Source organism: Anolis sagrei, chromosome Y (assembly GCF_037176765.1).
Source record: "Anolis sagrei isolate rAnoSag1 chromosome Y, rAnoSag1.mat, whole genome shotgun sequence".
In the NCBI taxonomy this organism is placed as follows: domain Eukaryota; kingdom Metazoa; phylum Chordata; class Lepidosauria; order Squamata; family Dactyloidae; genus Anolis; species Anolis sagrei.
The window spans coordinates 5,536,823-5,562,164 of NC_090035.1; the positions used below are offsets into that span (position 1 = coordinate 5,536,823).

The window sequence follows — 25,342 nt, forward strand, 5'->3', positions numbered from 1 at the left end:
CTACGTCCGCCCTCCGCATACATACATACATATTATAAAGCTAACATATATACCCACTGTTACTTGGTTGTCATTGGGATTGCTGCCTGCCTACTTTCTCCCTTCTCCAGCTCTGAGAGGGCCTCCCTCACATCCTCATGGTGAGGATAAGAGAGCCACTGGAGAGGTCTGAGTATTGGACTGTGACGCTGGGATTTTGAGTCTCCGTCCAGTCATGGAATCCCACTTTGGGCAAGTCGCAATCTTTCTCAGACTTTGAGAAAAGCAAGAACAACCCCCTCTGAACAAATACTGCCAAGGGAACAACATGAAAGGGTCAACATGTCGGAAATGACTTGAAGGCAGGCAATAACAATTAGCTGATTACCACTGAGAAATGTAGTCCAACAACAAAGCATTCTTGTTCTATAACCTGCATGAATTAAGGCAAGGGTCTTGAGGGGACGGTCCCCTTGAAGGCTTTTTGTTTGCCTACAGAGACTCTTAAATAAGAACTTTATGGTACTAATGTCAGTGTCTCCAAGTAATGTCAGTGTCCGTGACCACGTAGCAACACTCAGAACTGACCACAGAACAACAGACTGATTCAAGATTGTATACTCTCACCCAACCGATTCAACTTGGATGCCGGAGAAATTACACAGTTTAGCTGGTATTGCACCACCTGACATCTGTCGGGAAGTAGCAACCAATAGTGAAAGGACCAAGGCAGAGACATCTCCAGCTCATCCCCTGTTTGGATATCAGCCAGCACGTCAACGACTTAAATCTAGAAATGGTTTTCTAAGATCTACAGAGACACTCGCCGGAACACCTTAGCAAGCAAGAGTCCAAAAGTGGCAGGCTCAAACCGAGAACCTCAACCAATGGCTCATACCAAATGAGAGACTCCCCCCTGGGCACACAGAGGACTGGGGGACTTGGAAGGTGCTGAACAGACTGCGCTCTGACACCACGAGATGCAGAGCCAACCTTAAGAAATGGGGCTACAAAGTGGAATCCACGACATATGACTGTGGAGAAGAGCAACCTACAGACCCCGTACTGCAATGCAACCTGAGCCCCACCACATGCACAATGGAGGACCCTCTTGCAGCAACACCAGAGGCACTTCAGTGGCCAGCTACTGGTCAAAGGACATTTAATGGAATACCAAGTCTGCAAATTTTGTGTTTTGTTTGTTCGCCTGTTTTTTTAATGCAATACAACTGTTTTTGTTCGCTCCTGACACAATAAATAAATAAATAACTTAGATGCAAAACACATCATGTGATGTGCGGGGCTTGATGAATGCAAACGCTGAAGTTAAAATTGCTGGAAGAAACATTAACAGCCTTAGATATGCAGACGATCCTACTTTGATGGCTGAAAGCAAGGAGGAGGTGAGAAGCCTTCTTACCAAGGTAAAAGAAGAAAGTGCAAAAGCTGGGTTGCAGTTAAATATCAAAGAAACCAAGATGATGGCAACCGGATGGATGATAACGGGCAAATAGAGGGAGAAAATGTGAAGGCAGTGATAGGGTTTGCATTTTTAGATGCAAAGATGACTGCAGACACAAAATCAGAAGACGTTATCTTCTTGGGAGGAGAGCAAGGACCAATCTCAATGAAATTGCCGAGCCTGGAACCCCAGGTCTCAGCGGTGGCCAAGAGAGTTTTTGCACAATTAAAGCTTGTGCGCCAGTTGCGCCCGTTCCTTGGGAAGTCTGACTTGGCCACGGTGGTCCACGCTCTGGTTACATCCTGAATAGACTACTGCAATGCTCTCTACGTGGGGCTGCCTTTGAAAACTTCACAGAAGCTCCAATTAGTCCAGCAGTCGGCGGCCAGGTTGTTAACTGGAGCTACGTACAGGGAGCGTACCACTTCTCTGTTGCACCAGCTCCACTGGCTTCCGATTAGCTTCCAGGCACAATTCAAAGTGCTGGTTTTAACCTTTAAAGTCCTGAACAGTTCTGGCCAAGATTACCTGTCCAAAAGTATCTCCTGCTATGAACCTTCACGAGGCTTAAGATCATCAGGAGAGGTCCTGCTCTCGATCCCACCACCTGTTGCAAGCGCGCTTGGTGGGGACGAGAGACAGGGCCTTCTCGGCAGTGGCCCCTGTCTGTTGAACTCTCACCCTAAGGACATCAGGTTGGCCACCTCCCTCCTGTCCTTTAGAAGACAACTGAAGACCTGGCTCTGGGGCCAGGCGTTTGATTAGAGGCCAGTGGCAATAGGAAAAGGGAATTTGGATTTTGTGACATGGATTCTCCCGGCTTGGCTTCATTTTTCCTGGCATGTTAATCTATTAATTTTTTGTTAAATTTTACTGATGACGTACAATGTTTTAAAATAATTTTATTGTGAATTGTAATTTTTATAGTATTTATGCTGTTAGCATCCTCTGATACTCATGTGAGGCCACGCTGAGTCCCCCTTGGGGGGAGAAGGGCGGGATATAAATATATGAAATAAATAAAAATAAATAAATAGTGAAGAGTAGAGACATCACACTGACAACGAAGATCCGCATAGTTAAAGCAATGGTATTCCCCGTAGTAAGCAATGGGTGTGAGAGCTGGACCAGAAGGAAGGCTGATTGAAGGAAGATAGATGCTTTTGAACTGTGGTGCTGGAGGAAAGTTCTGAGAGTGCCTTGGACATTGAGAAGATCCAACCAGTCCATACTTCAGAAAAGAAAGCCCAAATGCTCGCTGGAGGGAAGGAGATTAGAAGTATTTTGGTCACAGAATGAGATGATAGGAAAGCTTAGAGAAGACAATGATGTTGGGGAAAATGGAAAGGAAGAGGGGCCAACCAAGGTCAAGATGGATAGATAGAATCCTAGAGTTGGAAGAGACCTCATGGGCCACCCAGTCCAACCCCCACCAAGAAGCAGGAAAACTGAATTCAAACCACCCCTGACAGATGGCCATTCAGCCTCTGTTTAAAAGTTTCCAAAGAAGGAGCCTCCACCATACTCCGGGGCAGAAGGTTCCACTGCTGAACGGCTCACACAGTCAGGAAGTTCTTCCTCATGTTCAGATGGAATCTCCTTTCTTGTAGTTTGAAGTCATTGTTCCATTGCGTCCCAGTCTCCAGGGCAGCAGAAAACAAGTTCGCTCCCTTCTCCCTATGACTTCCTCTCACATATTTATACATGGCTATCACGTGTCCTCTCAGCCTTCTCTTCTTCAGGCTAAACATGCCCAGCTCCTTAAGCCGCTCCTCATAGGGCTTGTTCTCCAGACCCTTGATTATTTTAGTCGCCCTCCTCTGGACACATTCCAGCATGTCAATATCTCTTCAATTGTGGTGCCCAGAATTGGACACAACATCTTCGAAGTGACTGGCTTGACTCTGAAGGCACTGGGGGTGGTGACGGATGACAGGGAGCTCTGGCGTGGAGCTCTGGCGACTAAAATGATCAAGGGTCTGGAGAACAAGCCCTGTGAGGAGCGGCTTAAAGAGCTGGGCATGTTTAGCCTGAAGAAGAGAGGGCGGAGAGGAGACATGATGAGGGCCATGGATAAAGCTTAGAGAAGACAATGATGCTGGGGAAAATGGAAGGAAAAAGGAAGAGGGGCCAACCAAGGGAAAGATAGATGGATGGCATCCTTGAAGTGACTGGATTGACCTTGAAGGAGCTGGGGGTAGTGACGGATGAAAGGGAGCTCTGGAATGGGATGGTCCAGGAGGTCACGAAGAGTCGGAAGCGACTGAATAAATAAATAAACAACAACGTCAATGTGGTGCTGTGATTCGAGAATGGGATATGACTTTGGGAAACAGAGTCAGCCATGGAAACCCACTTAAAGACCTTGGGCAGGTCTCATTTCTCAGCAAACCCCTCTCTCTACCGATCTTGCCAAGAAAATCCAAGATGGGGGTCACCATAAGTTGGAAATGACTCGAAGATACATTGCAATAATGGCATCACAATGTGCACATGAACCCTGGCCATGTTCAAATTCCCACGTGATTCTACAGATGGGAAAGAGGCTGCTTTCCTAAAACACCCGCCGTGCCGAGTTTCCACATTGGCTCTGCCTTAAGAGCCCATAAACCCCCTCCAGCTTTCCAGGGACACACCCTCCATTACCTCTCTCCCTCTATTACCTTTCCCAATGCCGCTAGAGATCAATTACTTGCATGCTGCGATATAAGGTCATGAATAATTGAGGCTACACTTGTCAGAAAATGAAAATACATTACAGCGGCAAAATGCTTGCCTTGAGATCGTCACTCACAGCTGGTGCTTTCTTCTGCTGCTGCTGCTGCCCAGGCTCCCTCTACACCAGTGTTTCTCAACCTGGGGGTCGGGACCCCTGAGGGGGTCGTGAGGGGGTCGTGAGGGGTTGTCAAAGACCATCAGAAAACACAGTATTTTATGTTGGTCATGGGGGTTCTGTGTAGGAAGTTTGGCCCAATTCTCTCGTTGGTGGGGTTCGGAATGCTCTCTGATTGTAGGTGAACTAGAAATCCCAGCAACTACAACTCCCAAATGTCAAGGTCTATTTCCCCCAAACTGCACCAGTGTTCACATTTGGGCACATTGAGTATCCGTGCCAAGTTTGGTCCAGATCCAAGTTTGGTCCAGCAACTACAACTCCCAAATGTCAAGGTCTATTTCCCCCAAACTGCACCAGTGTTCACATTTGGGCACATTGAGTATCCATGCCAAGTTTGGTCCAGATCCATCAGCTACATCAAGTGCTCTCTTGATGTAGCTGAACTACAACTCCCAAACTCAAAGTCAATCACACCAAATCATTCTAGTATTTTCTGTTCATCATGGGAGTTCTGTGTGGCAAGACTGGTTCAATTCCATCATTGGTGGAGCTCAGAATGCTCTTTAATTGTAGGTGAATTAGAAATCCCAGCAACTACAACTCCCAAATGTCAAGGTCTATTTCCCCCAACTCCACCAGTATTCAAATTTGGGCATACCAGGTATTTGTGCCAAATTTGGTCCAGTCAATGAAAATCCATCCTGCATATCGGATATTGACATGACGATTCATAACAGTAGCAAAATTACAGTTGTGAAGTAGCAACGAAAATAATGTTATGGTTGGGGGTCACCACAACATGAGGAACTGTTTAAGGGGTCGTGGCATTTGGAAGGTTGAGAACCACTGCTCTACACTAAAGTCCCAGGTTACTTTAGGAACAGTTGGGCTGCAAAATGTGGGTCTTATACAAGTTTGGGACTGTTTAGGTCTGTGCTTCTCAACCTGTGGGTCCCTAGATATTTTGGCCTTCAACTCCCAGAAATCCTAACAGTTGGCAAGCTGGGTGGGATTTCTGGGAGTTGTAGGCCAAAACACTATGGATCCACAGGTTGAGAACCATTGGCCTACATGCTCTACCATCTGCCATGTTGCTGAGGTTGAGAACTAAAGTACTTTCCTACTACATAATACAACTACTTTAAGTCCCAAACCTTCATTCAGTGTCACCAAAGCGGCAATGAAGTTTTGTCATAATCTGTAAGCTGCTCTGAGTCTCCTTCAGGGTGAGAAGACCAGTGTATAACTATAGTAAATCAAATAAATAAGTAATAAGCTGAAGATCAATCCCGACAAGACAGAGGTCCTCCTGGTCGATCGTAAACCGGATCGAGGTATAGGGTGGCAACCTGTGCTGGATGGGGTTACACTCCCCCTGAAGTCACAGGTCCACAGTTTGGGTGTCCTCTTGGATTCAACGCTTACGCTTGAGGCTCAGGTGTCGGCGGTGTCCGGAGGGCTTTCGCACAATTGAGACTCGTGCGCCAACTGCGACCGTACCTCGCAAAGGCTGATCTGGCCGGGGTGGTCCATGCCTTCGTCACCTCTAGACTGGACTACTGTAATGCGCTCAACGTGGGGCTGCCCTTGAAAACGGCCCAGAAATTCCAACTGGTCCAACGGGCAGCGGCCAGGATGTTAACTGGTGCTCCTTACAGAGAGAGGTCAACCCTCCTGTTCAAGGAGCTCCACTGGCTGCCGTTTATTTTCCGAGCCCAATTTAAGGTGCAGGTGCTTACCTACAAAGCCCTGAACGGTTTGGGACCAGCCTACCTGCGTGACCGCATCTCCGTTTATGAACCCAAGAGCTCACTTCTTTCATCCGGAGAGGCCCTGCTCGTGATTCCACCTGCGTCGCAGGCGCGTCTGGTGGGGACGTGAGACAGGGCCTTTTCTGTGGTGGCCCCCTGACTCTGGAACACCCTCCCCAAAGATCTTAGACAGGCCCCTACATTGACAGTCTTCAGAAAGAACTTGAAGACCTGGCTGTTCCGATATGCCTTTCCAGAATAGGAATCTCCAATAACAAGTCCCAGAAGCACTTTATTAGAATTAAGATTGCTGCACACTGCACACTGCACTTACCCTATAATCCTTACATATCACCTGTCACTCCAGCACTTTTTAATTCTGAACCCATTACTCTGGCCCGGCCCAGTTTTATTGTGTCTTGGTGTATTGCTTGTTGTTTAATATTGCTTTAATTGTTTTTAATTTGCTTTAGGTTTGTATTGTTGTATTGTGTTTTGAGGACTTGGCCTTTGTAAGCCGCATCGAGTCCTTCGGGAGATTCTAGCGGGGTACAAATAAAGTTAATAATAATAATAATAATAATAATAATAATAACACCACTGACCAAGCTGACTTCTGAGTTATGTTAAGAGGAACTGCTGTGTGCAACCAGAGAAGCATCCTACAGAGCAGTGATTCGTGTGGTCCGTGGAGCACCAGTGGTCCGCAAGAACTGAAATATGGTCCGCGGCCTCGCTGTTACTACACCGTTGCAACGAGAGCGACTAGTCTTGCGAAACCCTCTTATAGTGCCGAGGATAGACCACATCAGCTCTAGATTTTTAAATATGGTTTTCTGTGGGTGATCACATGGCAACTATGTTCTGTATCAGAAACTAGTGCTGATGTAGTCTATCCAATGCAATTTTCTGAATCAGCACCCCAAATAACCAAACTGAATCTAAAGTTGGCCAAAAACGAATTCATAACCCTTTCGGTACTAATGTACAAGAGTGGTCCCTGGTCAAAAAAGGTTGAGAACCACTGTAATAGAGATTTACCGTATATACTCGAGTATAAGCCAACCCGAATATAAGCCGAGGCACCTAATTTTACCACAAAACCCTGCAAAAACGTATTGACTCGAGTATAAGCCGAGGGGGAGAAATTTAGCTTTTACTGGTAATCATCAGTAGGTTAAATGTTTTTGAGTATTTACATACAACTGTAATTTAAAGATAAGACTGCCCAAATCTGATTAAGCCATTATTCTAACCTCCTTCAATGTAAATGTGCTTACCTATTACCAATAATGATAGAGTAAAATAATAAATGCAATAACATGTAATAGAAATAATAATAGAGTAAATAATAGAAATTTAATAATATTGGTAATAATAAAGTAATAAATGCAATAATATCAATAATAGAGTAAAATAATAAATGTAATAATAATAATAATAATAATAATAGAGGAAAATAATAAATGTAATAAAAATAATACTAATAACAGAGTAAAATAATAAATAACCTTGACTCGAGTATAAGCCGAGGGGAACTTTTTCAGCCTAAAAAAGGGGCTGAAAAACTAGGCTTATACTCGAGTATATTGTTGTTGTTCATTCGTTCAGTCGTCTCCGACTCTTCGTGACCTCATGGACCAGCCCACGCCAGAGCTCCCTGTCGGCCGTTACCACCCCCAGCTCCCTCAAGGTCAGTCCGGTCACTTCAAGGATGCCATCCATCCATCTTGCCCTTGGTCGGCCCCTCTTCCTTTTGCCTTCCACTTTCCCCAGCATAATTGTCTTCTCTAGGCTTTGCTGTCTCCTCATGATGTGACCAAAGTACTTCAACTTTGTCTCTAGTATCTTTCCCTCCAGTGAGCAGTCGGGCTTTATTTCCTGGAGGATGGACTGGTTGGATCTTCTCGCAGTCCAAGGCACTCTCAGAACTTTCCTCCAGCACCACAGCTCAAAAGCATCGATCTTCCTTCGCTCAGCCTTCCCTAAGGTCCAGCTCTCACATCCGTAGGTGACTACAGGGAATACCATGGCTTTGACTAGGCGGATCTTTGTTGCCAGTCTGATGTCTCTACTCTTTACTATTTTATCGAGATTGGACATTGCTCTCCTCCCAAGAAGGAAACGTCTTCTGATTTCCTGGCCACAGTCTGCATCTGCAGTAATCTTTGCACCTAGAAATACAAAGTCTGTCACGGCCTCCACGGTTTCTCCCTCTATTTTCCAGTTGTCAATCATTCTTGTTGCCATAATCTTGGTTTTTTTGACGTTTAGCTGCAACCCGGCTTTTGCGCTTTCTTCTTTCACCTTGATTAGAAGGCTCCTCAGCTCCTCCTCGCTTTCGGCCATCAGAGTGGTGTCATCTGCATATCTGAGGTTGTTAATGTTTCTTCCAGCAATTTCCACCCCAGCCTTGCATTCATCAAGCCCCGCACATCCTCGCATGATGTGTTCTGCATACAAGTTAAAAAGGTTGGGTGAGAGGATGCAGCCTTGCCGGACGCCTTTCCCAATCTTGAACCAGTCTGTTGTTCCGTGGTCAGTTCTGACTGTTGCTCCTTGGTCCTTGTACAGATTCCTCAGGAGAGAGGGAAGGGGGCTTGGGATGCCCATCCCACCCAGAACTTGCCACCATTTATGATGATCCACACAGTCAAAGGCTTTAGAATAGTCAATGAAGCAGAAGTAGATGTTTTTCTGAAACTCCCTGCCTTTCTCCATTATCCAGCGGATATTGGCAATTTGGTCTCTCGTTCCTCTGCCTTTTCTAAACCCAGCTTGAACATCTGGCAACTCTCGCTCCATGTATTGCTGGAGTCTTCCTTGCAGGATCTTGAGCATTACCTTACTGGCATGAGAAATAAGGGCCACTGTACGGAAGTTTAAAATGTTTAATAATAATAATAATAATAATAATAATAATAATAAAAAGTTTGTAAGATGACATAAATTGTAAGGCACACCCCAATTTCGTTACCAACACTGCCACCAAAAATGCATAAGATCCACTTGCGCCCTACACCACTGGAGAAATTACACTGCTTGGCTGGTATTGCACCATCTGACATCCGTCGGGAAGTAGCAGCCAATAGTGAAAGGACCAAGGCAGTGACATCTCCAGCTCATCCCGTTTGGGTATCAGCCGGCCCGTCAATGACTTAAATTTAGAAATAGATTTCTAAGATCTACAGAGACACTCGCTGGAACACCTCAGCAAGCGAGAGTCCAAAAGTGGCAGGCTCAAACCCAGAACCTCAATCAATGACTGATACCAAATGAGAGACTCCCCGCTGGGCACACAGAAAACTGGGCAACTTGGAAGGCGCTGAACAGACTGCGCTCTGGCACCACGAGATGCAGAGCCAACCTCAAGAAATGGGGCTACAAAGTGGAATCCACGACATGCAAGTGTGGAGAGGAGCAAACCACTGACCACCTGCTGCAATGCAACCTGAGCCCTGCCACATGCACAATGGAGGACCTTCTTGCAGTAACACCAGAAGCACTCCAAGTGGCCAGATATTGGTCAAAGGACATTTAATCAGCTACCATACTCACAAATTTTGTAATTTGCTTGTTTGCTTTGTTCTGTTAGAAATGTAATATAATTTGACTGGTTGCCCTGACACAACAAATAAATACCTACGATTCTAAGACATACCTCATTTTAAAAATGTTTATATAAGAGAAAAAGTGTGTCTTAGAACTGAAAAAGGAGCCCCCACTGGCGCAGCGGGTTGAAGTGCTGAGCTGCTGAGCTTGTTGACCAAAAGGTCACAGGTTTGAATCCGGGGAGCGGTGTGAGCTTCTGCTGTCAGCCCCAGCTTCTGCCAACCTAGCAGTTTGAAAACATGCAAATGTGAGCAGATCAATAGGTACCGTTCTAGTGGGAAGGTAACGATGCTCCATGCAGTCATGATGGCCACATGACTTTGGAGGTGTCTACGGACAACGCCGATTCTTCGGCTTAGAAATTGAGAGAGCACCACACCCCAGAGTCGGACACGGCAGGACTTAATGTCAGGGGAAAACCTTTACCTTTACTAGAACTGAAAAAAAAGTATTTTTAATTCTCACAGCACATCAACACACTGCTTGGAAATTACTGCTCAAAACCACTTTCACCGGAGCAGTTCTCAGACGGTGGGAGAACAGAAGAGCCTTCCAATAATTTGCTCAAATTCCCAAAAGCAACAAAAAAGGTAGGCAGAACATTAATCAGAAGTTAAATTAGCATTTTCTGAAGATGGCACCACGCTGTTTGCTATCTGCAGCTCCCAGGCAATTCGGAGAGTTTGCGTCAGAGAAAAGGATTGATCCAAAAAGAGAGAGGATAAAGTGGGACAACGTCGCCCATGGCCCCTAGCCTTGTGACAGGTGAACATGTCTGCTGATGCTCTCAGGCTATGAGCACAACTGACAAAGATTTCACACTTACTTATTTGATTTGATTTACATTGCAATCTGCACAAGCTACTGACATTTTGCCAGGAGAATAATACAAAACATGGCCTTAATACGGTATTTAAACCACCATTTTCAATTAAGGATGCAGTTAAGAACCAAAACAACATTTTTCTTTCCCCTTTACTCCTCAGTCAATAAATGTGGTAGGTGAATCAATAGGCCACGTGTTGCAGAGGACAATGCCTTGGCCGGCTGAGTAAAAATGTATTGTCGAAGGCTTTCATGGCTGGAATCACGGGGTTGTTGTAGGTTTTTTCGGGCTATATGGCCATGTTCTAGAGGCATTCTGTCCTGACGTTTCGCCTGCATCTATGGCAAGCATCCTCAGAGGTAGTGAGGTCTGTTGGAACTAGGAAAATGGGTTTATATATCTGTGGAATGACCAGGGTGGGACAAAGAACTCTTGTCTGTTGGAGCTAGGTGTGAATCTTTCATTGTTATGAAAATGAACAAAATCTGGCTACCAGTATTAAAAAAAACCTCTAAAATAACAACAGCAGAACAACAGATAGGAAACAATCAGGGACATCTAACCACCTCTCAACAAAAGATTGCCCCAGGCACCAACAAGCCACACCAAACAACTGCCAGGCCGTCAAATTCTAATCAAGGTGGTCAGTTGAAACATTCACACCTAGCTCCAATAGACAAGAGTTCTTTGACCCACCCTGGTCATACCACAGATATATAAACTCTTTTTCCTAGTTCCAACAGACCTAACTACCTCTGATGATGCAGGCGAAATATCAGGAGAGAATGCCTAGATCTAAGGAAGTAATGCTACCCCTCTATTCTGCTTTGGTTAGACCACATCTGGAATATTGTGTCCAATTCTGGGCACCACAATTCAAGAGAGATATTGACAAGCTGGAATGTGTCCAGAGGAGGGCGACTAAAATGATCAAGGGTCTGGAGAACAAGCCCTATGAGGAGCGGCTTAGGGAACTGGGCATGTTTAGCCTGAAGAAGAGAAGGCTGAGAGGAGATATGATCGCCATGTATAAATGTGTGAGAGGAAGCCACAGGGAGGAGGGAGCAAGCTTGTTTTCTGCTTCCTTGGAGACTAGGACGCGGAACAATGGCTTCAAACTACAAGAGAGGAGATTCCATCTGAACATGAGGAAGAACTTCCTGACTGTGAGAGCCGTTCAGCAGTGGAACTCTCTGCCCCGGAGTGTGGTGGAGGCTCCTTCTTTGGAAGCTTTTAAGCAGAGGCTGGATGGCCATTTGTCAGGGGTGATTTGAATGCAATATTCCTGCTTCTTGGCAGAATGGGGTTGGACTGGATGGCCCATGAGGTCTCTTCCAACTCTTTGATTCTATGATTCTATGATTCTATGATTCTATGCCTGTAGAACATGGCCATATAACCCGAAAAAACCTACAACAACCCAGTGAGTAAAAATGTCAACAGAGGAAATCAAACATCCAATTCACAGTGGAAATAGAAAATGAAGGAAAACTGCCATTTCTAGATGTTCTAGTCATCCTTAACTATCAACAATTGGATCACACAGTTTACAGAAAATTTGCACACAGATAAATACCTACATAAAAACCCCAACCATCACTCAAGTCAAAAAAGAAGCACAACCAAAGCCCTGGCAGAGTGTGCAAAAAGAATCTGAGCAGCCCACCTCCTCCAAGGTGAACTGAACCACCTCAACTGGGCTCTCCAGGCCAATGGATACTCCACCACAGGCATCAGAAGAGCTGCAAGACCGAGAACAAGACATGAGAGTCAAGACCAAGATCCACCCAGAGGAAAAGGGTTCTTGCCATACTTCAAGAGAACCACTGACTGCAGAAGGAAGCTGATGAGGAAACACAACCTACCAACGATCTACAGACCCACCAAGAAAGTCCAACCAATGCTCAGTTTAGCAAAGGACAAGAGGGATCTTCTCACCTCTGCAGGAGTCTATTGCATACCTTGTAGCTGTGGACAAGAAGTCTATATAGGGACCTCCAAAGGCAGCATTGCCCAGGCATGAATCAAGGAACATGAAAGGTATCGCAGACTAACCCAACCAGAATAGTCAGCCATAGCAGAGCACCTAATGAACCAACCTGGACACAGCATATTATTGGAGAACACAGAAATGCTGGACCACTCTCACAACCACCATGTCAGGCTACACAGAGAAGCCATTGAAATCCACAAGAAGCAGGTGGACAATTTCAACAGAAAGGAGGAAACCATGAAAATGATCTGGCTACCAATATTAAAAAAAAAAAACCTCTAAAATTACAACAGCAAAACAACAGAGAGTAAACAATCTGGGACATCTAATCGCCTCTCAACAAAAGATTGCCCCAGGCACTGCCAGGCAATCAAATGCTAATCAAGGTGGTCAGTTGAAACATTCACCCCTAGCTCCAGCAGACAAGAGTCCTTTGTCCCACCCTGGTCATTCCACAGATATAAAAATCCTTTTTCCTAGTTCCAACACACCTCACTACCTCTGAGGATGCTTGCCATAGATGCAGGCGAAACGTCAGAAGGGAATGCCTCTAGAATATGGCCATATAGCCCGAAAAAACCTACAACAACCCAAACCTCACATCCTCCGGGATGCCTGCCATAGATGTGGGTGAAACATCAGGAGAGAATGCTTCTGGAACATTGCCAGACAGTTCGCAAACCTCATAGCAACCCAGAAATCTGAATTCATCAATTTATTTATACTGTCCTGGTCAGTCCTCAACATGTCCTTCTTTTTAAGAACATACATTCAAATCCTCACCATCAAACACTTCTAGACTTTAGAAGATCACATACACTGGCCATATGAGTAGAGATAGTGCATTGAGGGTTACATTTCTGAGGTGGGAATTCCCAGAACAATGAGACCCTTTAATCTGAAGGAGTCACTCAGGTTCAATGTAAAGAATACTCCTACGTGGTTAAGAGGAGTATGCACACAAAGGGAACAGTCATTCCCAGCAGCCCATTGCACAATTCTCCTGATCATTTCCTGTGATTCACTTCATCTGGGCAGGATTCTTCCCTAGTGATTACCAAAGAATGACCCACAAGTTGCTGCTTCATTGACAACCTTTTGAGTCGCACCACAGCCTTCCCTTAGGATTCTCTCCTTAGTAGTTCAGTGCCATCCTTGCTTTACACTCTGAAGGATTTGTAAAGTTACAGACCAAGACTCCACAAACACTACCAGATCTGGAAGAAAAAGACAATGGCTTGGAGGTCACCATCAGCATTCTCTAGATCAGTGTTTCTCAACCTGGGGGTCAGGACCCCTCAGGGGGTCACGAGGGGGTCACGAGGGGGTCTCAGAGGGGTCGCCAAAGACCATCACAAAACACAGCATTTTCCGTTGGTTGTTGGGGTTCTGTATGGGAAGCTGAGCCCAATTCTATCATTGGTTGGATTCAGAATGTTCTTTGATTGTCGGTGGACTATAAATCCCAGCAACTACAACTCCTAATCCATCATTGCTTGAGTCCATAGAGCTCTCTGGATGTAGGTGAGCTACAACTCCAAAACTCAAGGTCCATGCCCACCAAACCGTTCCAGTATTTTCTGTTGGTTATGGGAGTTCTATGTGCCAAGTTTGGCTCAATTCCATCGTCGGTAGAGCTCAGAATGCTCTTTTGGTTGAAGGTTAACTATAAATCCCAGCAACTACGACTCCCAAATGACAAAATCAGTCTCCCCCCAACTCCACCAAATTTGGGTGTATTGAGTATTTGTGCCAAATTTGGTCCAATGAAAGAAAATACATCCTGCATATCGGATATTTACATTACGATTCATAACAGTTGCAAAATTACAGTTGTGAAATAGCAATGAACATAATGTTATGGTTGGGGGTCACCACAACATGAGGCATTGGGAAGGTTGAGAAACACTACTCTAGATTTACCTTGCATATCCTCTGAAGTGATATGCAAGAGAAGATCAGCTGGGGTGGCAGATAGTTTATCTGAAACAACCATCTGCTATTACCATCTTCTATTAGAGATTAGACAGGCATCCACCCCCACAGCATTCAGGAGAGACTTGAAGACCTGTTTATTTATGGTAAACTGGCTTTTGACAGTGATTAGTCAACCTCTAGGATATGGATTCATGGCAGTGGTTCCCAACCTTTGGACCTTCAGCTCCCACAGTTCCTAATAGCTGATAAGCTGGCTGGGATTTCTGGGCGTTACAGTCCAAAACACCTGGAGGCCCAAAGGTTGGGAAACTGTTGTCTGCTTGAGGCAGGTGTGAATGTTGCAATTGGACACCTTGATTAGCATTGAATGCCCTTGCAGCTTCAATGCCTGGCTCTTGCTGCCTGGGGTAATCCTTTGTTGGGAGGTGTTAGCTGGCTCTGGTCAATTCTTGTCTGGAATTCCCCTGCTTCCTGAGTGTTGCTCTTTATTTACTGCCCTGATTTTAGGGATATACTCACCGTATAAGACAACCTCTCTTCCAACGCACACCAAATAAAACTTTTAAAAGCATCAGATTTGGTTCAATATGGTAATTTTCCTATTCCTGTACCTCCTTCTCTGCCTCTCAGATGTTGCACATGTGCACCTGCACCGCTTCACTGCAGTCTTCAGGAGCAAGATCTGAGAGGCAGAGGAGGTACGGGAATAGGACACAAGGGCGGGCCAGACAGGTAAAAGAATAAAAAATTTTAAAGCATCAGATTTGGTTCAATAAGGTAATTTTCCTATTCCTGTACCTCCTTCTCTGCCTCTCAGATCTCGCACATGTACACCTGCACCGCCTCACTGCAGTCTTCAGGAGCGAGATCTGTGAGGCAGAGGAGGAGGTACTGTAATAGGATACAAGGGCGGGCCAGACAGGTAAAAGAGGTGTGTTTTTCTGGGCCCAGAGCCACTCTATCTCTTTTTTCCATACTTCGGGCACCCCGGACACCTGCAGCTTGCTCCGCCCTTCACTTACACCTTCCCGGTGAGGTACCCCTTCACCTCACCTCACTTAATGCGGGACCGCATTAAGTCCACGAATCCTGATGGATTTTCTTCTACCGTACTTGTACAGTGTCACCCTTAATGCTTTCATACAGTTGCTGCATACGGCAGGGATGCTGCCACTGCCATTTTTGAGCTCCCCCCACAATATGCAGCAACCACAGATTCTCCAATCCGGATTGGAAGTTTCAGCACCCGCTCTATAAGACAACTCCCGGCATATAAGACTACTCCTGCATTCTGAGAAGACTCAAAATAATGGATTCTGGAGTCTCCGGTAAAAGCAGGTTTTCAGCTTTACTTAAGTAGCTCAAAATAGACAACATATACCATCAGCGGACAGGCATGAAGAACACACAAACCGAAAGAGATAGGAACAAATACAAACTGCAGTTGGAAGGAAGTTTATCTCTGGCACTCCCTAATCTTTCACAGAGCAAGAACTCAGGGTCACATTCTCACAGCTTGTTACTTTGCTTTTAACCCTTCCTGGCAATACAATTCTATTACAATCACAATCCTATCACATAAAATTACATTTAAACACACATCATACATGAATTACACACTGACAGACGACTCCCACGTATAAGACGACCCCTGACTTTTGAGAAGATTTTCTTGGGCTAAAAAGTAGTCTTATACGCCAGAATATATTTATTTATTTATTTATTTCAAAGTTTTCTATACCGAGCTTCTCACCTCGTAGAGGGACTCAGCCCGGTTTACAGCCATAAAAACATACAATCAAATATTATAGTTCATAATTACAATAACACATTTAAAATAACCACTATATTTAAAAAAAAACAAAAAACTACGGTGGTCAGTCGTCATATTAAAAACAAGTATACCTCATCTTCCATCCACAATCCTAGGATGCTGTCTCATTCATCAAAAGCCTGTCTCCACAGCCATGTCTTCACCCATTTCCTGAATGTCAGGATAGATGGGCGGTTCTGACCTCTAGTGGGAGAGAGTTCCAGAGTCATGGGGCCAACACCGAGAAGGCCCTGTCCCTCGTCCCCACCAGGCGTGCTTGTGAGGCTGGTGGGACCGAGAGCAGGGCCTCGCCAAACGATCTTAGTAGTCTTGATGGTACGTAGGGGAGAATACGTTCGGAGAGGTAAACAGGGCCGGAGTCGTTTAGGGCTTTATAGGTTAACACCAGCACTTTGAATTGTGCTTGGAAGCTAATTGGCAGCCAGTGGAGCTGGTGTAACAGCGGAGTGGTGTGCTCCCTGTACCCAGCACTCGTTAGTAATCTGGCTGCCGAGCGTTGGACTTGCTGCAGCTTCTGGGCAGTCTTCAGAGGCAACCCCATGTAGAGAGCGTTGCAGTAATCTAAGCGGGATGTAACCAAAGCGTGGACTACCGTGGCCAAGTCAGACTTCCCAAGGTACAGGCGCAGCTGGCGCACAAGTTTTAGTTGTGCAAAAGCTCCCCTGACCACCGCTGAGACCTGGGGCTCCATATATGGTAATTGCATTCTTCTAGGTTATCTTTTAAAGTGTTTATTTAATGCTAAACGTATTGCATATTCTGCCAATACAGTGTTCCCTTGCTGCTTCGCGGTTCACTTTTTGCGGACTCGCCATATTGCGGACTCGCCATATTGCCATATTGCGGGGGTGGGTGAAGAAGGAGGAGGAAGAGCCAAGGGGCCTCCAAAGCCAGCAGGAGCACAAGCGGCGAGGAGGAGGAGGCCGCTGACGAGTGGGCAAAGTGCCCCTATTTTGCGGATTTTCACTTATCGCGGAGGCTCCTGGAACGGAAACCCTACAATAAGTGAGGGAACACTGCGTGGGAATTTGTGGGTATTACGACAAGAGGGTGAATTCCATTGATACTTTCAATAATCACAAACGAGCGAACGATTAGGATCCCACCTTTGTATTTGTGCACAGCGTGGATATTCCAAATGCAATCATGCAGAAGCCCAAGTGGGTAATCTCATACTTGCAGAGCCAGTCATCTCATATCAAGGTTTTCCTAGACATAATCAGATCAGGGACTCGTATAGTCCAGAACTGTCTGCCGAACGGGAAGGCAGATCCCCCCCTGCTTTCCTTCCCAGGGTAATTCCAAACTAGATTTGTCATAGATTGAATTATAAAATGTTCCTATACGAAGCAGAATTATAGCTGCCCCCCTTCAAAACCTTATCACCCAACGACAATTCAATTGTCCACAATCCAATTCACATTTACTTGAAAATGAGTGTATTTTTTGAAATGCACTGGTCCATGTGGAGGCCAGCAATTCCACCCAACAATATGTGACGTTTGGTTCCATACTTGGGCCCAAGTATTTCTTTCTCCTCTGAAAACTCATCAGGGACTGACAGCCAATTTTTTAATAATAATAATAATCATCATCATCTTTATTTATACCCCGCCACCATCTCCCCCAATGGAGACTCGGAGCGGCTTACATGGGGCCAAGCCCGAACAACAGATTACAATACAAAAAAAAATACAAAATTATTATTATTATTATTATTATTATTATTTGAAACACAACGAGACAAGATGACTGGCACAACCTGGGGATCACAACCAGATACAGTGAAGACATCCGCCCTTGCGCTGTGATACTCTGCTGCGGAGTATGCATGCCCAGTGTGGAACTCATCTCACCAAACTACAACAGTGGATGTGGCTCTATCCCGGGGTGTCTGCGCCCTACACCACTGGAGAAATGACACTGCTTAGCCGGTATTGCACCACCTGATATCCGCCGGGAAGTAGCAGCCAATAGTGAAAGGACCAAGGCAGAGACATCTCCAGCTCATCCCTTGTTTGGGTATCAGCCAGCATGTCAACGACTTAAATCTAGAAATAGTTTTCTAAGATCTACAGAGACACTTGCTGGAACACCTCAGCAAGCGAGAGTCCAAAAGTGGCAGGCTCAAACCCAGAACCTCAACCAATGGCTGATACCAAATGAGAGGCTCCCCCCTGGGCACACAGAGGACTGGGCGACTTGGAAGGCGCTGAACAGACTGCGCTCTGGCACCATGAGATGCAGAGCCAACCTCAAGAAATGGGGCTACAAACTGGAATCCTCGACATGCAAATGTGGAGAGGAGCAAACCACTGACCACCTGCTGCAATGCAACCTGAACCCTGCCACATGCACCATGGAGGACCTTCTTGCAGCAACACCAGAGGCACTCCAAGTGGCCAGATACTGGTCAAAGGACATTTAACCAACTACCAAACTCACAAATGCTGTATATTATCTGTTTGTTTGCTTTGTTCTGTTAGAAATGTAATATAATTGACGACAAATAAATAAATAAATAAGCAGACAAGATCACTCTGCTGGCTGTTGTATTGGATCACACATGTCGGACACTTCCCAATTGTCTAGGACTGTGTGATATATCAGCGAATAATGGGTGAAGATCCCAGTAAGGTAGCCTTTTGCAGCTGGCAGATGGTAATTTTGTCAGCACCCATTGTGTTTAAGTGCAGGCCAAGGTCTTTAGGCACTGCACCCAGTGTGGAGGTCACCACTGGGACCACCTTTCCTGTCTTGTGCCAGAGTCTTTGAAGAGTATTATTACTGGGTTGTTGTAGGTTTTTCCGGGCTATATGGCCATGTTCTGGAAGCAATTTTTCTCCTGACGGTTCGCCTGCATCTATGGCAAGCATCCTCAGAGGTAGTGAGGTCTGTTGGAAGTAGGAAAAATGGGTTTATATATCTGTTGAATGACCAGGGTGAGACAAAGGACCCCCTGTCTGCTGGGGCCATAGCAGAGCACCTGATGAACCAACCTGGACACAGCATATTATTTGAGAACACAGAAGTGCTGGACCACTCTCACAACCACCATGTCAGACGACACAGAGAAGCCATTGAAATCCACAAGCATGTGGACAATTTCAACAGAAAGGAAGAAACCATGAAAATGAACAAAATCTGGCTACCAGTATTAAAGGACTCAAAAATCACAACAGCAAAACAACAGAGGGGAAACAAACAGGCACATAAAATCACTCTCAACAAAGGATTCCCCCGGGCACTTCCAAGCCATTGAATGCTAATCAAGGTGATCAGCTGAAACATTCACAGCTAGCCCCAGCAGACAGGGGTCCTCTGTCTCACCCTGGTCATTCCACAGATATATAAACCCATTTTTCCTACTTCCAACAGACCTCACTACCTCTGAGGATGCTTGCCATAGATGCAGGCGAAACGTCAGGAGAAAAATTGCCTCCAGAACATGGCCATATAGCCCGGAAAAACCTACAACAACCCAGTGATTCCGGCCATGAAAGCCTTCGACAATACATTATTATTATTATTATTATTATTATTATTATTATCTGGTGCCCTCCAGACTGACTTATAACGCCCAATTTCTCAACCAGTATGCATTCCCCTTTATCTGTTCACACCCAAATTCTTTGAAAGAACACAAGCTGGCATTCGTAATTGTCCCTTCCCTCTCCTTGTTTCCTCACAATGACATAGAGGCACCTTCTACACTGCCATAAAATCCAGGTTATCAAAGGAGAGAATCCACATTATCTGCTTTGAAATGAATTATCTGAGGGCCCTTCCACACAGCCCTGTATCCCAGAATAGCAAGGCAGAAAATCCCACAATATCTGCTTTGAACTGGGTTATCTGAGTCCACACTCAGATAATGTGGGATTTCTTGCCTTGATATTCTGGGATATAGGGCTGTGTGGAAAGGCCCTGAGTCTACATTGCCATATAATCCAGTTCAAATCAGATAATCTACTTAGAAGGGGTCTGATTTACAAATGAGTTCATGGCTGAATGGAGACTGAAATCTACTTCTTCGCTGTTTTAATCCTTTGTTGTTGTTCATTCGTTCAGTCGTTTCCGACTCTTTGTGACTTCATAGACCAGTCCACGCCAGAGCTCCCTGTCAGTCGTCACCACCCCCAGCTCCTTCAAGGTATTAATCCTATACGTCAACAATAACACCAAACTGGATGAATTGTTTTGCCTTTTGTCATTTCAATAGAGTTGGAAGAGACCCCAAGGGCCATCCAGTCCAAACCCATTTCGCCAGGCAGGAAAAGCACAATCGAAGCACTCCTGACAGATGTCCATCTAGCCTTGACTGAAAAATCATAGAATCATAGAGTTGGAAGAGACCTCATGGGCCATGAATCAGGAATATTATATTCAAAGCACCCTGGACAGATGGCCATCCAGCCTCTGTTTAAAAGCTTCCGAAGAAGGAGCCTCCACCACACTCCGGGGCAGAGAGTTCCACTGCTGAACGGCTCTCACAGGAAGTTCTTCCTAAAGTTCTTCTGAAATGGCCCTGCTTGCGATCCCACCTGCATCGCAGGCACGATTGGTGGGGACGAGAGAGAGAGGGCCTTTTCGGTGGTGGCCCCTCGACTCTGGAACTCACTTCCTAAGGACATCAGGCATGCCCCAACTCTGGCAGTCTTTAGGAGGAGCTGGTTGTTCAGTGTGCCTCCCAGAATAATGATTCCATAGCACTTTGTCCTCCAAAGCACTTTACATCATTTTAGGTCTGCTTGTATGTTTTCCACAAATGCCCCGTCACTTTTTCGCCCATGTTCCAGCATTATTCTCAATTTTAATTCTACATTTGGCCTTCCCTTAGTTTTTAATTGTGTGTTGTCTTATTGTTATGTTTTGTTATTTTATTGCTCATGTTTTACTTTAATTGCTTGTATTGTTGTTATTACTGCTTGTATTGTTGTTTTTGGGCTCGGCCTCATGTAAGTTGCACCGAGTCCCTTGGGAAATGGTAGCGGGGTACAAATAAAATTTTATTATTTATTATTATTATTATTAATGTTCAGATGGAATCTCCTTTCTTGTAGTTTGAAGCCATTGTTTCGTGTCTCCTAGTCCTAGGACGTCCTGAGACAGAGAGTCCAATGGACTCCCACATCCCACACCGTCAAAATGTTCTTCCTAACGTTGATTACCTATAGGAAACGTGGGAGAAAGGAGTAGTTTTTGTCGACTACTACAAAGCCACGATTCCAAGCTGGTGTTTTTTTTCTTTCCTTTTGAAAACAAAGAACCCAAGCTACATCTTGACTCCTCTGTATTTGAGAAAGATAAGACCGATATACGAAACAGCTGGTGTGTCAACAAAAGAATGAAAAGATGTGGTTAAAATCCGGCGTGGGCCAATTCAAATCCAGGTTTGTGTGTCTTTTAACACTTGAGGCTGAGAGTGTGTGACCCACCCAAGTTCACCCAGGGGGGTTTCCACTGGAACTTGAGCCGTTAAAGAGAGGCGGGTAATAAATTTTAAAAACAACATTATTAGCACGTTTAGACTACTGCAACGCACTCTACGTGGGGTTGCCTTTGAAGACTGCTCGGAAGATTCAACTAGTCCAATGCTCGGCAGCCATGATACTAACAGGAGCGGCATTCAGGGAGCATACAACTCCTCTGTTGTGCCAGCTCCACTGGCTGCCAATTTGCTACCGGGCACAATTCAAAGTGCTGGCGTTGGCCTATAAAGCCCTAAACGGTTCTGGCCCAAGTTACCTATCCGAACGCATCTCCGCCTATGAACCCACCAGGACTTTAAGATCTTCTGGGGAGGCTCTGCTCTCGATACCGCCTGCAACTCAGGCGCGGTTGGCGGGGACGAGGGACAGGGCCTTCTCGGTGGTGGCCCCTCGGCTGTGGAACGCCCTACCCACAGACATCAGATCAGCCCCCTCATTAATGGCATTTTGGAAGAAAGTGAAAACCTGGTTATTTGAACAGGCGTTTGAATAGGCAGTGCAATGAATTACAATGAATCATAGGAATCGGAACAACGGATGACGAACTTGGATTATGATTTTAGTTATGAGACGCTAGTGAGCTGTTTATTGATGGTTATTGATGTTATTTGCTTAGTGTATTATTGTGTTAATTGTCTTTTAAATGGCTGTATGATGTTTGCATTGAATTTTTGCCGCTTCTTGTTGTTAACCGCTCTGAGTCGCCTAATTGGCTGAGAAAAGCGGTATACAAATAAAGTAAATAATAATGTCTCTTTTGAATGAATGTCTGGAGCGGGTAATGGGTTGGATGAGGAAAAACAGCATATCATATACCATCAGTAGTAATTATATTTAATATATTAGTATCACCACATTAAAAAATAGATGTAAAAGTTTCCCACTGACATTAAGTCTACTCCTTTCCGGCTCTGGCAGGTGGTGCTCATCTCCATTTCTAAGCTTAAGAGCCGGCGTTGCCCATGGACAGCTCCTAGGTCATGTGGCCACTGGCATGACTGCATGGAGTGCCATTACCTTCCCATTGGAGCAGTACCTATCGATCTACTCAATACTAGTAATAATAAAAATATTGTAATTATACATTTATATTACATGTAATATTACTAACAATATTACAATATAACGGTATAGTCCAATATAGTAATGTATAATGCTGATATTGTGCTATGCCAGTCCATCCTCCAGGAAAGAAAGCCCGACTGCTCATTGGAGAGAAGGAGACTAGAGACAAAGTTGAAGTCCTTTGGCCACATCATGAGGAGACAGCAAAGCCTAGAGAAGGGAATGATGCTGGGGAAAGTGGAAGGCAAAAGGAAGAGGGGCCGACCAAGGGCAAGATGGATGGATGGCATCCTTGAAGTGACTGGACTGACCTTGAAGGAGCTGGGGGTGGTGACGGCCGACAGGGAGCTCTGGCGTGGGCTGGTCCATGAGGTCACGAAGAGTCGGAGACGACTAAACAAATGAACAACAACATTGTGCTATGCTAATAATATAATATATTGTATGTGTGTGTGTGTGTGTATGTGTGTGTGTGTATATATATATATATATATATATATATATATATTGTAAGCCACTCTGAGTCCCCTTCAGGGTGAGAAGGGCGGCATACAAGTGTCGTAAATAAATAAATAAATAAATAAATGCACATGAGATATCTATCTATCTATCTATCTATCTATCTAGGTTCTTGTGGGTTTTTTCGGGCTATAGAGCCATGTTCTAGAGGCATTTCTCCTGACGTTTCGCCTGCATCTATGGCAAGCATCCTCACAGGTAAAATGATCAAGGGTCTGGAGAACAAGCCCTATGAGGAACGGCTTAAGGAGCTGGGCATGTTTAGCCTAGGATGCAATGGAACAATGGCTTCAAACTACAAGAGAGGAGATTCCATCTGAACATGAGGAAGAACTTCCTGACTGTGAGAGCCATTCAGCAGTGGAACTCTCTGCCCTGGAGTGTGGTGGAGTCTCCTTCTTTGGAAGCTTTTAAACAGAGGCTGGATGGCCATCTGTGTGGGGTGATTTGAATGCAATATTCCTGCTTCTTGGCAGAATGGGGTTGGACTGGATGGCCCATGAGGTCTCTTCCAACTCTTTGATTCTATGATTCTATATCTTGTAAGCTGCTCTGAGTCGCCTTCAAGATGTGAAGTGCGGAGAGGCCCTGCTCGTGTTCCCACCTGCGTTGCAGGCACGCTTGGTGGGGACGAGGGACAGGGCCTTCTCTGTGGTTGCCCCCCGACTTTGGAACACCCTCCCCAAAGACATTAGACTAGCACCCACGTTGGCAGTCTTTAGGAAGAACTTGAAGACTTGGCTATTCCGATGTGCCTTTCCAGAATAGGATAACCTCCAGCACTTTGTCCCAGAAACACTTTATCAGAGTTTAATACTCTCTGCACATTGCACTTGCCCAGAACTCCAACATACCACCTCACACACCCAGCACTTTTAACCTGTACCCATCATTGGCCCGGCCCTGATTTTATTGTGTAATAGTGTTACGTTTTGTTGTGTTATTGCTTATGTTTTAATTTGCTTGCATCGTTATTGTTTGTTGTTATGTTGAGGCCTTGGCCTTTGTAAGCCGCATCGAGTCCTTCGGGAGATGCTAGCGGGGTACAAATAAAGTTTAATAATAATAATAATAAAAAGAAGGGGGCATACAAATGTCGTAAATAAATGAATACTCATATTTGCATGTTTTCAAACTGCTAGGTTGGCAGAAGCTGGAGCTAACAGCAGGAGCTCACCCCCATTCCCCGGATTCGAACCTGCGACCTTTCGGTCAGCAAGTTCAGCAGCTCAGCGGCTTAATCTGGGGCAGATTAAGCAGGGTATAAATTATTATTATTATTATTATGAATTTATTTATATCATGGTAAACAACCTTGAGTTCTCTTCCAAGCCTTGTCATAGGCAAATTTCATTCAGAGGGTCCTCCTCTGAGGCTGAGAGAGTGTGACTAGCCCCAAGGGCCAAGGAAGGCAACACAGGTGAGGGTTCAGCCACTGGCCACGCCCCCTCCTTTTGGACCACGCCCCCTCCTTCCCTGGCCACGCCCCCTCCCTCTGGCCACGCCCCCTGCTTACGTATTGTCCTGGTTGAAGTTGGCGAAGAGCAGTTGGCCGGCGTAGGCCTCGCCGCTCTGGCTGGCCAGGTTCATGGCGCTTCCCTCCGGGGGCTCCTCCTCCTCCTCCGTCCCCGGCCTCAGCCTCGTCGGAGGCTCCGGGCCTTGTTCCGCTCCATCCCTCACCACAGCGCCTTGTTGACGCCTCGGTAGCGGCCGCGGCCTCAACGCGCATGCGCCGCCCCGCCCACTTTTTCCCCCAGAAGCCGCCTCACTGCCGCTACGCATGCGCCCTGGAGACCATGGGTTCCTCCGCCTCGGTGCGCATGCGCCGGTTCCCTCAAGCATGTTGCTAGGCTGAGCTTTTTCTACGCATGTGCATTGAGTCCAGTCACAGCTGTAGCAGCAAAGGGGGGAAGCTGCAATATAAATATTAGGCATGTGCCATCCATAATAATAGTAGTAATAATAATAATAATAATAAATAGTATTATTTTAACCTGTATATAATAATAATAATATACATAATAATAATATATAA

General features: G+C 45.4%; 1 protein-coding gene across 1 annotated transcript in view; it reads right to left on the reverse strand.

The window, feature by feature from the left end:
- LOC137095250 (WD repeat domain phosphoinositide-interacting protein 2) overlaps positions 1-25,048 on the reverse strand; it is a 56,831-nt gene extending 31,783 nt beyond the window's left edge. Inside the window, exon 1 of the mRNA XM_067461708.1 lies at positions 24,824-25,048. Coding sequence (XP_067317809.1) covers positions 24,824-24,897 — 74 coding nt within the window. The 5' untranslated portion in view covers positions 24,898-25,048. The remainder of the gene's footprint in view (positions 1-24,823) is intronic.
- Between the last annotated feature and the right edge of the window lie 294 nt (positions 25,049-25,342).